The following is a 17,056-nucleotide window of genomic DNA, read 5'->3' on the forward strand; positions in this document are numbered from 1 at the left end:
TGATCAGATTGGAATCTGGGTAGTTTGTAGGTCAACGCTGTGAGCTCTTTGTTGTGTTCCTCAAGTTGTTTTGTGATGTGGCAGGGGACACTATCCTGCTATTGGAGGTCACTGGTGTTAGAGAGTTTTGTTTCCACTAATATCCACATGAAGCCACGACCCAAGGTTTGTCAGCAGAACATTGTATTGTAGCCATATGATCAATGTTATTCTCTTCACTTGTAGCCCGTTTTAATGTTATGGCTGATCAATGTATCCACACTGACCCGACTCTGCAGTTTCTATCAGTTTGTGTTTGAAGATCCAAGTGTTATATACGCATATACCACTGAATATATACCGAACCTTCAAAAGTAGTGTATATTACAGGATATTTTCAAGTTTTGAGTGTTGGATGTTATGCAGGTTTCAGTCACAGTATTAAACTGGACTTAAATGAAAGTAAATAAAATGCTTCATTATTCTCACAAAACAACTGTAGTCAACTTAAAGCTGATAAATTATGAAATCAAGAAAGTGTTTGCTAAATTAATGCAGTAATTGCGTACATGATTTGCAGCACAACTAAACACTCTAATTAAGCAATCTTACACTTTTGTGCAGCTAAAGTAATTAATAATAAAAACAAACATGCAATTAATTTTTTATTCCTGATAGGTAACATAGTATCAACTTAACAGTCGCTTTGATTTATTTGTGTTCAGCTAAGAGAAGGATTATCTACAGTGATATATCAAACTTGTATTGCATATTTGGAATGGTGAAATATTGTAAGATAACTTGTTGCAGGCAGTTGAGCAGACATTGGCTGAAAGTTACGGCGTCTGTGTGTAGGTCTATGGGTCTCAGCAGCAAGTGCATACAAATAGCATCAGTATCTGTTACCATGTGCACTGCTTTAAGCAAGGAAACTTTGTCATTTATGTTCTTCAAATTACATGGCTGGGAACTGGTTAGTTTGGTCACATAAAAGCAGAGCAGGATTTTCAGTGTGAGCATATGGCTATCTCCTGGAGGCAGTGTGAACTTATTTGATATTTATGGCTGTGATTGGTAGTCAAGTATGCTAAGCAGTACATATGTATGGATGTGTGTATGTAGGTAAAGTATGCAAGAATCGATTAGAGAGTGCACAACGTATTTCGCCTATATACATTCTTGTTTTTATCTATAAGGACCAATCAGGCTGTCGTTGCACCTTGAAGTTTATTGAACAGCTGTGCAATGACAACAGAGGCATTTTATTAAGTTTTTTGAATTTCATCAACAGCTGTTTTCAGTTAAAGAGATCTGATAAACCACTCTAAAGTAAATGTGCAGCACCAAATAGTACACAAAGTCTGTTAGCTCACCGCAAGTTTGTGCAAAGCAATGCAGAGTTGAAAGGAGAGACCTGTATTTGAAAGGTGAAAAGAAACATGACCCTAAACGATTGATAATGTTCCTTCATGTCAAGTGGATGTGTCAATTCCCTGTAACAACTCTGTGAGGTGATAGTATGGAAATATTATGTTTACAGCAATTAGGAGAACAAATCAAAGGTGCCATGTGGCGTCACTCTTAGGTTTCCTGAACAGCGGTTTTGAAGCTCAGTGTGCTGTGACTCTGGTCATCTCCATTTTGGCAGTTACCAACTCCTCCTGAGTCCCGTCTAATCCAAAAACGAGCAAGGAGGTAACGCGTGAGTGGAGCTGAAGCAGCCAATGCAAACGTCCCTCGGTCATGGATTGTCTCATTATGGCAGCAACCCATCACTTGCATGTTCCACTTCCTTAACTATGTATAACATTCAGGCATTCTACAATTGATGTGGGAAAACTATATAAAAATTCACCTCCCATACAGTTGTCACAAACAGGGAATTTAGCTACACCAAAACCCCTTTTTGCACAAGATTGTAACCGTGTTTAATTCGGCTGTAAAATGGGCATTTTAGCGTGGGGATCTCTGGGAACTGACTTGCTTTTGAAAGCAGCCTGGAGTGGCCATTGATGTAGCTACAGTTATTGGCTTCATTTTTCAATCAGTGGTTGCCACTTGACGTTTATCTCCAACTTGACTTGTAGCGGCTAACTTGTTAGGAAGCAACTGTGTTCAGCACAGCAAAGGTAGTGTTTCTGGCCAGCTGACAAATGTAAGTCTTATATTCAGTTTCATTGTAGCTGTGTTGGCCTCTACAACATTTGATACCATTTTACTCTTAAGAATAACCTGACAGCTTTCTACCACTTTCTGCATTGGCTTTTAAGATTGGTTATAAATCATATGTTGCAGAATCATTGAATCTGAATGTCATTCTTAGGGATTTCTTCGAAGTGGAAATGCTGGAAATAGCTAAAAAGTAAAAGGGATGATAAATAATTTCCACATAAGTAACCTCTCATTTGATGCAGTGTTCCTGGATTAACACACACACTCAGACACAGTCAGTTTGTGCAGCAAGCAGACTCTCTAGAATTTCTTGTGTACAATTTTTTCACATTACAGCAAGACCCATGCTGGGTGTTATGAGTGCACAGTACTCTTATTTGATGTTTTTGTGATATATGTTGTAGATTAGTCCGTGATCAGCCAGAATTTATGGGTCATTCATATTTAATTCTTTACATTAATACACTGTACTGTGCCAAAGTGGTGATCCAAACTTTAAAAAGTTGTAATGTACTGTGCAAGAATGGAACAACAGAAAGCTGCTGTCCTGTCTACAATGCAGAGTTTTATGTGTACACTAATATGTGTGTGGTTGTAGGTTGCAGCTGCTATAGAGTTGGCATAATTTATACATATGATGCCTCCCACTTTATCTGTTTGTTCTATAGAATTGGTGGGGAATTTAATTAATGTAGCTTAATAATCCTAAATCAAAGACATGGACAATCACTGTGATGGGTTTTTGGTAAATTCAACCATCCATCCATCCATTATCTATACATCGTTTAATCCTCATTAGGGTCGCGTAGGGGCTGGAGCCTATCCCAACTGACTTAGGGGCACCTGGTAACCAGTTTATCACAAGGACACATGTAGAAACAGACAATCACACTCGCATTCACACCTATGGACAAACCTGAGCATGTTTTTGGACTGTGGGAAGAAGCCGGAGTACCTGGAGAAAATCCACACATGCACAGGGAGAACATGCAAACTCCATGCAGAAAGATCCCAGGAACGCAGGGACATGAACTGTTGCTCTTCTAGCTGCAAGGCAAAAGTGCTAACCACCAACTCACTGTGCAGCCCTAAATTCAACCAGGGCTATATAAAGACTAGTTCTGTTAGTGCCATCTATAGAGAAGGAATATATTGTAGTTGTATTTTGGCTGCGGTTCTCAGTGTATCTCTACCAGAAGTGGAAGGGTGTGATGTTGCACTGCTAAAATACACACTGATAATTTAATACAGTAGCATCTTTTTAGTGTCAACCTACATTTTATCTCACGTGCTGTTACCGCTGCTTATTTATCTACGGATGGGTGAAAAACAAATGGAAATGCCAGCACAGAGTGTCTTAGTTAGGTGTTGGGGCACTGCATGCTTCATTAACATTAATTCTCTGGAAGTTTACTGGAGGGATGAACACTATTCTTCCAAAAGATATTCCTTCATTTAGTGTTTTGATGGTGGTGCAAAACCTCTGGTGACTGTAGAGATCATGGCATATAATACACACCATTGTAATGCTCATCAAACCCCTCATGCCACATGGGAAGCATTGCCACCCTGCAAGAGATCATAACCATCAGGATAGACATGGTCCATTACAGGACGTGTGTGATCATTTAGAACAGCTTTGTATTGATTTGCAGTGAAACCAAACCGTGTTAGCAAAATGCTCCTGTAGTATAACAAAGCCTCTGTAGGAGCCAAGTTTTTCTGTTAATTTGTCACCCATCTGTAGGTCTTTGGTAATGACACTTCTCTCAACACAATAAGCTACAGGAACTATGGTGGTAAAACCTAGTAAGTGCCCAAGAAAGGTTCCTGATGCCCCGAATATAAGAAACTCAGCATTCAAAGGAGGGATTGCAATCTTTTAAAAAAAGGTATCTGTCAGAAGAACATGTCAACGATGTTTGTGTAGTGTTGAAATCAAAGTTTCACACTGTCCAGGCTGAAGCTCCAACCAGACCTAAATCAGCAGAAAAACATGTCACTGCAATCAGGTCCTGCGGGACTTGGGACAAGCTGGTCCCACGTCTGTCCCTCAGCTCCACCAGCTTCATCTCCAGGAGGGAGATAGCATCTCCCATCTGGACCACAGTGGTGTGGCAGACCTGTCTGCAGCAGTGACAGTGAAGAGAGGACTCTCCACTCAAGTGACAGTGTGACTGGGAGTCTTCTGCTTCTGCTTCTGTTCTGTCTCCGTTGGGGGTTTGGGTCAAGTCTCTGGGCTCTGCTCTTCTACTTTGCTGCCACTCATTTGAAAGATAACTTTGGTGATTTTCTGTATCTTTCTTATTGTCAGCAAATCCAGTGGAAAGGCCAAACCCAACAAGGAATTGATCCTCCCCACAAGCATTCCTGATTTAGCCCATTCCCCTGTGCTGTCGAGCCCTGTTGTCCAAAAACTATCAATAAAATCGATGTTTCTTCAAAACATAGTGAGAATACAGAAAAATGTCGAGGTTAACTTTCAGAATCCTTTTCAGATGTACTTTTTATTACATGAAGCAATTTAATTTATCAGTTCAATGTTTGAGCAAACACCGGCTTTACTTGTCCTGAAAAGTCATACAGGAGTTTTATCATTTTTAACTGTGCTTGGGTGCTGTGTGACTGTAGGAAACAGGCCATAGAATTCCTATATTCTATCTAATAAATGATGAAATATGAGAAAATGTATTAGGGGATCCACTAGTGGGAGCGAGTGCCCCTCATGCACATGGTCATTAATTAAGCCTTCTCCTGCAAAATCCGTTTTAAAATTCATCACCACTATAACCTCTGAGAGAACTCAAAGGACCTCTCATTCTTTTTATTATTATTTTCCATCTCGCTGATCTTCTTCAGCGGGAAGCAAATACTTGATGAATAGTTAACAGAGAACCATGTTTGAATGACCGAAAGCCATCACTTCAACATCAGGCCAGATGTTTTGTCTAATGGAAAAGTTTGCTCAGTTTATTAGAGCCTCTCTTAAACCATGCAGATGGTTTCTATGTATTTATTTGATCTTAAATGTTGAAGTTTAGCATACACTACTGTTTATTGGAGGCAGCAGCAGGATTTCCAAAGGCAAACACATTAACAGCTGCTTCAGTTATAGTTCAGCTCTAGTCCCCGTCTAACTGTGAAAACTTGTAAATCTGAAAGGATTAAAAGGTTCCCATGTTGGATCTAGTTTTTTGGTGGTGCCTTAATGTTCATAACGATGTTCTATCATCACCATGACAATGCCATTTCGGGAACGGAAGCTGTAAAAATGGCAGCCCACAGGTCTAAATTATAATTCAGCTGCTGCTTTAATGACTGTAATTTTTGCTGTAACTTGGTGCTTTAAATTGTTTGCAAAAGAATGGTCTGCTAATGGACAGCAAATCATTTTGCAGCAGTAAAATCACAGTGTGACTGTAGAGAGGATGTAGAGGCGATGATAATTTCATGCACTTCGCTGTTGTTTTACTACCACTGTTATACTGAGGATGTAACCCCCTCATTTGCCTCAAGCATATATGGAGGACATGACATTAGCGAAGTTGTTTTTCACCCACATGTGTAATGTGTAATGTATTTATTGCATTACCTGTGCAACACTCAATTGCTGCCAAACTTTGAGAATATTTCGATCCGACAGTGTTCAGCTGTGAGTCAGATTTTTGCCCATATACAGCATTTTGCCATGAACATGATTCAGATAGGGTTTCTTCATTTTTGATTTCAGAGTAACATCCGAGCCCCTATTTGGATAAAGTCTTCTGTGGTCTTTTGCAGATGCTGTCATCTAATCTCTCAGCTTTTCAGACTTTCTTGGCAGCAGCGTTTTATCTGTCGTTGGCTGTCTCTCAGTCTCTCAGTGCCCAGATAAACTCTCCCACGAACACACACTCTGACACACGGGAAGACGAGTGAGCTTTTACATAGTTATATATGTTCAATAGTTGTATGTTGAAAAACATCTCAGTCTCTCTGTGAGAGCGCCTTTAACTTAAGTGCAATTGTGTAATTCTTACTGACCCAGAAGCACCTTTATTTCATTTCCTTTAGAAGATTGGATCTGTGTGTATGCTTCTACATTATAAATGGTTTTGCAGCAGATTTAAACCAGCTACTTTTTTTTTCAGCAGACAATGCAACCTGATTCAAGGCCAGACCAGAACATTTTCTTTAAATGTTAAGCTGCAGTAATCAATCAGTCCAGTGTTACTGTTTTATCTACTACTATGGCATTATAAGTTATAGTTTTGGCTCATTGCGATGGGTTTTGATCCTGTTTGTCGTTGTATTTTTACTAGAAAATGTTTAAAAGGCTGTCATGAACACGTTGTACAGAGTTGTGTTTCTGTGAAAATGTTGTGGACTACTTGTTCTCTGGTTTATATGTGGCTTGGTTGTCTGTGTCTCTGTATCTTTGCTGCTGTTCATTCAAACGAACACAATTTCGGTGTGAGTTTTTTAAATACCACCTCCAGTAGCTGTAGTGCAAAAAAGCAGAAGCACAGAGGGGAGATGCTGATAATGATCCCAACAAGAGTTTTATATTCACCTCTTACCGAACACGAAACACACAAAACCTGCCTTTTTTTCTTTTTAAAGATCTTACACAGAGAACTTTATGACTTGTTTTATTAGCATGTTAAGCTGTTTACTCGGATGCCTGAACTTGGGCCGGCTAGTGCGTCAATTAACTGGATGGTGGTTTGTGCTAAGTAGACCAGAGCCTGTAATTCAGCATGATCTAGAGATGAGTGTAAAATAATAACAATACCACTATCTACTGTGGAGGTCCCCAGGAGGCTCCAGTATTGTTTAAAGCAAGACTATGTAGCCTCTGAAAGAAGTAGTAAGCACTCTTCCTCTAACAAATGAAAAGTAATTGTGCAGCTCTTACACTGTGCTTTATCATGTTGCAGGGAAGCATTTTAATGGTTTTATCAGAGAAGCAAAACCAGAAGCATTTCTGTGGTTTCCTGCACTCTCAGTCAGGTCACCTAATGGCTATGTGTCTAAAGCAGCTGGCTAAAGAGAATGTGAAGAAATGAAGGGAAATGCAATGAACCATTGTCCTGCAATTACCATTTGTGATGACAGAATCTGCAGATGAAAAAGACATTTAATTCCAGACTTATTCACGCTCATCTCTGCCCAAGTATGGGCATTTATTCCACTATTCCCCACTATAACAGGCTTGATAAAATTGAATATCATTGCACATTTTATAAACACACCTTTAATTCTGTCTTTGAATCTGTATGTTTTCCAGGTGTCAGTGGTACTTTAAGGCCAAGATGACCTCGGAGGAGAAAAGGAGGACTAATTATCAGAACGGACATGGTAAATCAATCGCCTGTGTCTGTGTTTTTTGTTGCCTTGGATGCCTAATCTGTCGACAAGTGTCACATGTAGATGGGAGAACGTCTGCTCAGTAAGTTTTATGTTTTGGTAAACTTTAAAATCTGTTCAGAACATTTCAGAGTCTTACTGTTAACCATACTTGTGCCAGAATTTCCTACCAGTTGGTGAGGTAGCGCCAGGTTTTATTTTCAGCTGTGTGTTTTGTGCCAACAAGCAGAAAACACAAGATTAAAGTGATTCAGTCAGTACTAGGCTAGTCACCTGCTTCTCTGTTTGCTTTCAACTTGCACAGTGTACTACCGTGTGGATCATATCCCATTGGTTTCTGTTTTTATGCATATTGGATTTTGCGCTGGAATGACAGACTCCACCATGAGCTGTTACAGGATGCAAAAAGCACAGACTTGCTACTGTCATAAATGCTTGAAAGTAAGACACATCTACAGCTGTATTCATTTAATTGTGTCAAAAATTAAGATGTCAGACAAGTAAACAGAGCAAAATGCTCTTAACCAACATGCTCCTTCATCTTTCTGTCTCTTCCTCCTCCTCTCCTTCCTCTTTGCTCTTCCTCTTCACGTCCCCTCAGGTTTTATTTGATGTTTTACATGATTTTTTCCTTTTTTTGTTTTGTATTTTTTGATTAATATGTTTTTACAGCTGCATCCCTGAGCTGTCTGCTTCTGCTCTCTTGTAGGTTTCTGCCGCTTTTGCCTCTTTTGTCTTTAATATCGAAGTTTTCATTCATGACATGAAAAATGCAAATAGAAATGAGCGCTGTGAGGTGGGAAAATAAGACAGAAAGATGTTTGAAAGCGAGCAGGGAGATGAAGATGGGGCAGGGTGAAGGAAAATTGCAAGAGGAGGAGCAAGGAGGAGAAATAAATGAGGATGAGGGCAACTAGGCTGAAAGGTAGAGGAAGAGAGGAGAGAACAAAGAGAAATGAGGAGTGTTTTCGGCAGACAGTTGGAATGAGGCCAGAGAGCCAGAAATGGATAGAAAAAAGCTGAGAGAAAAAATATATATCAGATTAGTTTCTAAAGGTGCCACACGGGTCTCAGATATTCAAGATTAAAACACACACCTTGTAGCTTGTGTTCACTCAAAGTCTTGGTCTTCCAACCCCTCCATCTCTTGTGCCGTGTCTCAGACTGTGATGCTGATCAGAGGCTTTGAGGAGCAGGTCCTTGGGTTATTCTGGTGTCGGTTCATGCATCAGAGACAACTGATTGTTGTCTTTTTTTGTTTTGTGATATTGTATCGATCTCTGAAGGAGAAACACAGATCTTGTCTCGGCCCTCTCCGCCGGGAGGTCATGGTTAGCGCCAGAACTGCAGCAGCCTTAAAGATTCACTGACTTGCTCAAGGACACTTCAGCAGGGCGGATGGTCGCATTAAACAGAAGCTAAGACCTTGCCCTGGTTAAAAGGCTGGCTCAACACTCAGCACACTTCCCTGCTGCTTTCCAGCAAAAGACTCCAGCTCCGCTAGAGAGAAGATATTGAACAGTGTAACTCGTTGCCTCCCAGCTCATAATCAGTAGCAGTGGGGAAATGTGTCTCACTGTGTCTGAAACAGTTTGCCTCAAGAGTGACCAAATCATTTTTGCATTTGTTTATATAATGTCCTATGTTCCACTGTTGATACAATATTGAAAAAGCTGTATATAAAGAAGGGACAAGGTTTGCCTCTTTCTCCTCTAACATGTGAGCATTGTGTGAATGTGTAGGTCTGTCTTAACAAAAAGACATTTCAACCTTTTATTTGAATCTCCTGTTTCAATATCTCTGCTGGTTTTCTGACTAGTTTGTATGCTTTCAGTGACAGCACAAGGATGTCTAGTCCTGTGCAGTATGCCTATTATAACTTTTCTAATGTTAAAATAATTACGCTAAAGATTAGCCCCGCTTGGACTTGTAATCCTATTTGCGTGTTTATTTTCCACTTTACCCCTGAGACCATGGAAGTGTCTTCTGGGGTACAAGTGTCCCTAGTTGGGTAGTATTTGTTGAAGCAGCATGAGCAGAAAGAAGCTGTGAACTTAGAAACAATTAGTACAAATAGTCGTAGTGAAAGTTATATGGTTGTTCAATTTATTATACAAATTTTTTCCAGCCTGATGTATTGATTATTCTCACTATGTGTCCACAGTTCCTTTCCCAGGGATAAAGACTTATGTGGATCCCGATACATATGAAGATCCCACACAGGCCATCCATGAATTCACCAAGGAGATCGACCCGTGCAGGATCCGCATCGAGAGGGTGATCGGAGCCGGTATACACACACACACACACACACACACACACACACACACACACACACACACACACACACACACACACACACACACACACACATCCTCTTGTGTCACTGATTCATACCATCCGCCTGTGGGCAGAAGAAGATCATTTCATGTCGGTTAGGGTATTAATAGCTTTAAATGTGCGTATAACATTATCTGTTTTCATTTTACTCACATAATTGCCATAAACCCCCTCTACTCCATTATATACACCAAAGAGGATGCCTTTTTTGTCTAAATCCCACTATCTCACTGTCATTTTCTCAGCACGCCCTGTTGGAATATTAAAGCTTTAACAGGTTTAGAGAACAAAAGAAAGTGTAAGAATAGATTCAAGGCTTTGTAGAGGGTGAAAGAGAGAGTGTTATGAAGTTCAACTAATCAGCGGAGATGTAATAAGGCAGGACTTTAGGTGGAAATTGCAACACTGCCCCCAGGTGGTATATTGTGCTACCTGCTGATGATGTGGAATTTGTCGTGAACTCCCTGCTGTGTTTGTGTGATGTGTGTGTTCATGTGTCTTTTAGTGCAACCAAAAGCGTGTTCCACTAAAGTAAATCATTAAAGCATGGTATGAAGATTCAAAGTTTGAAGGTTGGCGTTAGGATTATGCAAGCAGTGGCTGTGGTTTGAGTGAGTCTCCAGAAAATGAATGTCAGGCAATGTAATGTGAATTGTTGATTGTGTTTGTGTGTTCTCCAGGGGAATTTGGCGAGGTGTGCAGCGGCCGCCTGAGAACACCGGGGAAGAAGGAGATTGCTGTGGCCATAAAGACGCTGAAAGGAGGCTATGTGGAGCGTCAGAGGCGGGACTTCCTGCGCGAGGCATCAATCATGGGCCAGTTCGACCACCCCAACATTATCAGGCTGGAGGGCGTGGTCACGAAAAGTAAGAAAGATTGAGGGAAATGGGTCTTAACTGACTCAACTCCCCATTGTGACTATGTACCACTGATAAAATGTGTGCTTGCACTTAAGCATTCAGATAAATCTCTTCACTGCTCAAGCGAATGTTAAATACAAAAATGTCTTTCAGTGACAGAGAATTGGAGTGATTGTGAGTGTCACTCCCTCACATCTCCATGTAATCGCTGTCAACAACTACATCACTGGTGTTTGGTCTCTCAAACCCTGCTTCGTCTATAAATTCCTGCTTTAAATGTTTGGCATTTTTCCACATGGAGCAAAAAAAAGAATTTCGTGCCACATAAGCATCTCAAACTAAATCACTATCTTTCTATGAAAACACAGTTTTGTTGTTCTGTGACAGCATCTCATTAAGCTTTTCACTTAAAAGCAAAATAAAATGCGACAACAGCATTTGAAGTCGTTATCTCTTTGCCAATCACACTGTTTATCACAGTCTGATGGATAAATTTACACCTTTGGTTTTTCGAATGGTAAATTGCTGTAAAAACACCTTTAAAGTTGCAGCAGTTTTATTTATCTTTTTCAGTCTTGAATAACAGAGACACATAGTTTGGGTTTGGGCTCATGTTTTGTGAATTATCCTCTGCATAGCCAAGGTGAGCGTGCTGGTGGCCGGCATGTATGGTTTTGTAAGTTCAAATGCTACATCTTTGTCCAGGAATTGTGCCTTATCCACAAAAGGAAGGCGTGTGCATGTGAGAATGGGGACTTGTTAACGAGCTCTGTTTTACGGGGCTCACCCAGTGCAACATATGGTTGTTTTTACAGGGGCTGTATAAACTGAGACATCGCTGTGAATATAAATGTGTCCCCTGAAGACTTTGAGCCCCTCCCTGAATTTAAATAGAGGACGCTCCGCAGCTCTGACCCTGCTGCTAAAGACTCTAAAGGCTTTTTAAAGGACAATACTGCCTACTGCTTATTGCATTCAAGCCGCCGATCGCTGATAATTTTTCACTGACAGATTTAACTGTAGTTTTTGTTGTCTTCCATTTCTAAAGCGATTGAGTGAAGTAAAAAGAAAAATCTTTTCACACAACGCTGAGATGATTTCTCAGGTGAGATTTCAGATGGTAAAAGTATAAAAACATTTGGAGTCACTGCTGTAGAGACTTTTCATCACATCAGAGGTCAACATTTCTGACAGGCTGCACTGGATAGACATTAAAAGGTCTGTAACGTCTGAACAGAAACTTTTTCAAAGCTATTGCTTTCTGTCATTCTGACACAATATTGTGTCTGCTTTTGTGAAAAAGCTTGATTTTTGTCATTATAGGTTGAATGTGGTTTTTTAACCTCTGTAAAAAACTAATGAGTGGACCTTGAAATAAGCGTTTTTAAAATTAAAATCCTGCAGTATTGTTAAATTATGCATATATTAAATGAGACATGTGATTGACAAACATATAGTTATTTAAACATTTTTCAACAAAAAATGTTCTATGAAAGTATTACTGCAAGTGCCAGGAAAAATAGACTCACTATACTGTCATTTAGGGAGAATCATATTTTATGTCCAGGTTCTTATTCATGTGCATTTACAAGAAAGGAAATTATCAGAGCAGACCATTTCCCATGACTGCCCATCCAATAGTGCCTACACAGACAATGCACTATGCACATCTAATCACGCAATCAAAAGCCATTTGTGTTTGGCAGTGGGGCATCAGACTGTATGTAGAGAGGCATTAATACTGAGTATCTTTCTCTGTCTGGCTGCCTGTCTGTTTGTCTTTTGCTCACGCTCTCTATCTTTCACTCCCTCCATCTGTTGTTGTCCTTCAGAGACTAATTATGGAGAGAATTGTGCTGTGACTGACTGCTATACCTGCTCCGAAATAACAGGTGACACATTAGATTCTGGTAAACAGGTGCGTTTGTTTTTGTTCAGGCGCCGCGCTGCTTAACTATATATTGTTTCCAGACTTTGCTAATTAGCTCGGGAAAGCCAAGCTTGATCAAATAATTTCCTGTCTGTCCCCGCTGGATTTGGGTGGTGAGAGAGGAAATTTGAAAGGATATGGTGATTGGATTTTGCAGATTTTAAAGAAAACATGATGTCTGGTCTGAGGTAAGCGACACAGTTCGGTACAAACAAGGCTCTGCTCATCCAACTAGGATGCATCTTGTGACATGAGTGTAGGTTAGGATCAGCTTTAATTAGCTTTATTTGTGAATGTGTGTTGATTTTGAGCAGTTTGATTGCTGGCATGAATACCACAGTAGACATTTGATGAGTTCATTGCAATAGAAATTATCAGACATAAATAAGACCACGCAACACAAAGCATGTGCCTTTTCTTTAGTAGAAGTTTTCTTTAACCTCGCGGCTGTTTTTTTATTTTTTTAAACCTTAGTAGAAGGTACAGTAACGAATGCGTCATTGCCAGTTGACTGGAACGAGGAAATGTTAGTGTTCAAGTGACTATGACTTGCACCATCTGTTTCTCATAATTATGTTGTGTTTTGGACAGTTTCAAATGTTTCCTGCTTAAAAGAATCAAAAAGTGATTTTGAAGTGTTCTTTATCAAAGTCAGTGGGCCAGTTAACCCAGTGTGCATTTACTAAATCAACCTCTTAGTTCTCATCTTCCAAGCCTTTCTGTGTGTAAAAAGTGCTTGAAGTGTAAAACTCATCTCTGTGTGGTTTGTTTTTTAGTAACAGTGTGATGGTTTAATTGTTGCCCTTGTGGCTTGTGAGCAACATGAGCTGTTTCCCTAAAGTTTTCAGTTTCAGCAGCTACACTACAGTATAGTCTGACTCACCAGTCTTTCAGTACACATTTCCTATCTCCACTGCACATTTCACACATTATTTTTCTCCGGTTCTGCAGTCTGAGATACAGTAAGATATTATACAATAAACTGAATTTCATTTTCAGTCATAACAACCTTCATCTCCAATGAGGTAAATTCACAGCAACTGACACAATTCACGTGACCCTTTACTCAATAGTGATCATACAAATAATAGTACTGACAAATTTATTTTTTTTTTTACAATTCAAGAGTCAATTTGGCAAAACTCTGATCTTGGTTGAACAGCAGAGTGAACTGATGTCTAAAGGAGGTCTTCAGCCTAAAACCTTTTCAGTGATTGACTCTAAGTCACCTGTTTAAGGGCAGAAGTTGTACTCTCCATTTAAAATGAGTGTGAGATTTTTAAAAATCGAAACAGTACAACAACATCTAGGTGCTGCTTTCAAAATTCCCTTCACTCCAGTAAAAAAAAAAAACAACAACAAACTCCGGGCAGCAAGCTGCATACTGAAAGTGGCACATTTTGAAAATGATTTGGATTGTGCAATAATGCCAATCTGCTTGGTTCTTTTGGTGATTCATGACATGGTCCCTCTGGCACTGTTCTGCAGGGACACCATCACTGCATCCTGGGCTTAACATCACCCAAGATGACTGTGAGTGTAGACATGATAATGTGGAGATGCAAGACTTCATATAATATTATCAGCCAACAGCACATATGATAATTAAACAGAAGCCTCTCTGGAGTCACTCAGTGTCAGTAATGACATGTTGAGATCATTAGTAGACATGTGATAAATGCCGGTTTGGGTTTGCTGGGCTATGAGTATATATGCAAAATAGCTCCCTGTGTGTAATTCCCCGTAAATCTCACTGAAGGCAGTGATGTAGACTTGATGTGTTATTGTTGTACTGCCTGTACTTTTATGTAACTGTGGAAACCTAGGAAAAGGGAATTAAATGCTGTAAATCTCCAAAACGAGACTACTTTTTTTTTGTTGTTGTTTTTAGTGTGCTCTTGCATTAGGAAACAGGAAACGCTCTGCAACCATACAGATGTACTGAGGGAAACCTTTTACAAATATCTATTTTGACATTACACTCCATCCTCCATCAGGTGGTTTCCGTATCCCTATGTGAGTTTAAAAAAAAAAGATCCTTCTATCTTTCCAGCTGTTCAGGATGATCCACGACTCACCAACAAACAAGCCTGGACAGTTGCCTTCTAGCTGTAAACCAGTCAATCAGGAGCACTGTAGGGATCCACTGTGGGGAAACAATAACATTTGGAAAGAGAAACTGGGCTGGCACTTGTTTCTAACTAATGTCTCATGTTATACATGGACTGAATACTGATCAGGTCCCATTTGGCAGCTTGGACATGTTGAAATGAAAAAGTTTAATGAATTGAGCATCTTGACTTGATGCATCAATCAACTGCTGATGGTGTGTGTGTTGCCTCAGCCTTCTTTCTCCCTTTTCTCTGCCTCAGACTGGCAGCGGTGCTAAACACACACAGAAATCACACTTCACCCTGCTTTTCCTCTCCTGGACTTCTGAAGTCCAATCATATTTGACAGAGTAATTTTGTCAGCTAGTGTTTACCAGAGTCTATAGTGTCCCCTACATGACTCCAAAAAGTTCCGATTCATCAGTGGATGATTTAGGATGACATGGCAAATGACAAATATGTCTCCTCTTTCATTTAAAAATCCTGAATCTAAAGTTTGACAACTGCACACAAGATGTCTCCTACATCAATGAAAGCTCACTGTCAGTGTATATGTAATGCAGACTTCTATCTATGGGCTAATCTGAGGGCTTTTTCCTGCTTGGTTCAGAAATCAAATGTTCTGATTTTACACTGGAAAAAAGTGCAAACAAATCAGGAATATTGCAAATCTGACTCCAGTTATGCCCAATTTATTTTGTTTTGATTGTAAATTAGCCTTAATAGCTAAATAAATCTGTTATTCTAAGTTATAATAAGAAGTTTGTGCTGTGTTTGTGTGTTTGCAGGTAGGCCAGTAATGATCGTGGTGGAGTACATGGAAAATGGATCACTGGACTCATTTCTCAGGGTGAGTGTTGAAGTGGTCAGAGAACTCATGCATGGTTATGTCCTCGTGATTATGGCCTCGCATGGTATCAAAGCCACTGCTATAAATACAGTTTAGTAACCTTGCGTGTCTTTGTACTTGGGTTAACGCCTTGCAGGCAGAGAGCAAGTTCACCCTCAGTCACTTTGGTGACTTGTGTGAAATATGGAATAGTGTAGCACATTGTCCTCTTGATTTACTGCCAGCATTACTCTGAACTAAATATTCTTCGCCTCTCTAAGAATTACTGAGCTATTTAGATATATATTCTGTTGCTGTAAACACAATACTAAGTTGTCTGATAGTGTCTTTCCTTTGTCTTATCCTTATTCCCTCCCTCTTACCCTACTTTTCTCTCTGATTGTTTGTGCTGTTTCCGTTTTTTGTTTTGTTTTTTTGAAATGGCTCCTTCTCTGTCTGTTTATTTCCCTCTGCATCCGGTCCTCCCTGTCAGCAACATGACGGTCACTTCACTGTCATCCAGCTGGTTGGCATGCTGCGTGGCATCGCCTCGGGCATGAAGTATCTGTCAGACATGGGCTACGTTCACAGAGACCTGGCGGCTCGAAACATCCTGGTCAACAGCAATCTGGTGTGTAAAGTGTCAGACTTCGGCTTGTCCCGAGTGCTGGAGGACGACCCGGAGGCAGCTTACACCACAACGGTACACCTGACACCTCAATACTCATCTCTCGTAAAACAAGCAGCTGCTACTGCTAATTTTTTACAGGTTTTAACAGAGCTTGTTGTATGTCACAACAGGGATTTTTTTTTTTTTTATTGTGCAGGGTTCACACAGGATAGACTGGTTCATTGATTTGGTCTGATGTGTCAGTGACATGTTGGGCGCGACTGTAAAAGGATTCGTTTTATCACAGATGTGTTTTTACATGGGAAATTACAAATCTGAATGCCTAAGGACTTTTGCTTTGACTTACCTGAGGCTACCTTTTAATCATCGATTTATAAAGATACACATCAGACACATCATGAGCAAAACAAGCAGTCAGCGCTGTGGCAGATCATCTCCACCTTGAAACTACACTATACCACTGACAGTTTCAAAAACATGGATACAGTTTCAGGGGTTTCTTATGTAATTAACCTATGAAACCAGTCCTGTCAATTTGCAGGTCGGGCCTTTTACGCATCATTATTCCCCTTCAGACTTGTTTTCTGGATCGAAGCAGAAGGTGTGAAAACAATAATATAGCGTTATCTAAGCCATTTTAATTCAGGAAGGGATTATATTCATTGGAAAACTTCTACATGTAAATACATAAAATAGAGCTTGTAAGGTTTTGATCAGTGACCAAAGAGGGACTTTAAGTGATTTAAGATGTAGTAGAACAGGGACATTCAGAGCCGAATCATAATTTATTTGATCCTGTGAAACAGAGGTTAGCTATCAGTGAAACGACCCTGCATAAATAAAGGTTAAAAAATC

The 17,056-nt window shown here is 40.0% G+C and overlaps 1 protein-coding gene across 2 annotated transcripts in view; it reads left to right on the top strand.

The window, feature by feature from the left end:
- LOC111575382 (ephrin type-A receptor 6-like) overlaps positions 1–17,056 on the top strand; it is a 179,471-nt gene that overhangs the window by 153,406 nt on the left and 9,009 nt on the right. For both annotated transcript variants that reach the window (XM_035952894.2, XM_023280453.3), the window contains 5 exons: positions 7,421–7,491; positions 9,665–9,790; positions 10,521–10,706; positions 15,530–15,591; positions 16,064–16,273. In XM_035952894.2, coding sequence (XP_035808787.1) covers positions 7,421–7,491; positions 9,665–9,790; positions 10,521–10,706; positions 15,530–15,591; positions 16,064–16,273 — 655 coding nt within the window. The remainder of the gene's footprint in view (positions 1–7,420; positions 7,492–9,664; positions 9,791–10,520; positions 10,707–15,529; positions 15,592–16,063; positions 16,274–17,056) is intronic.

This window comes from Amphiprion ocellaris, chromosome 11 (assembly GCF_022539595.1).
Source record: "Amphiprion ocellaris isolate individual 3 ecotype Okinawa chromosome 11, ASM2253959v1, whole genome shotgun sequence".
Lineage (NCBI taxonomy): Eukaryota > Metazoa > Chordata > Actinopteri > Pomacentridae > Amphiprion > Amphiprion ocellaris.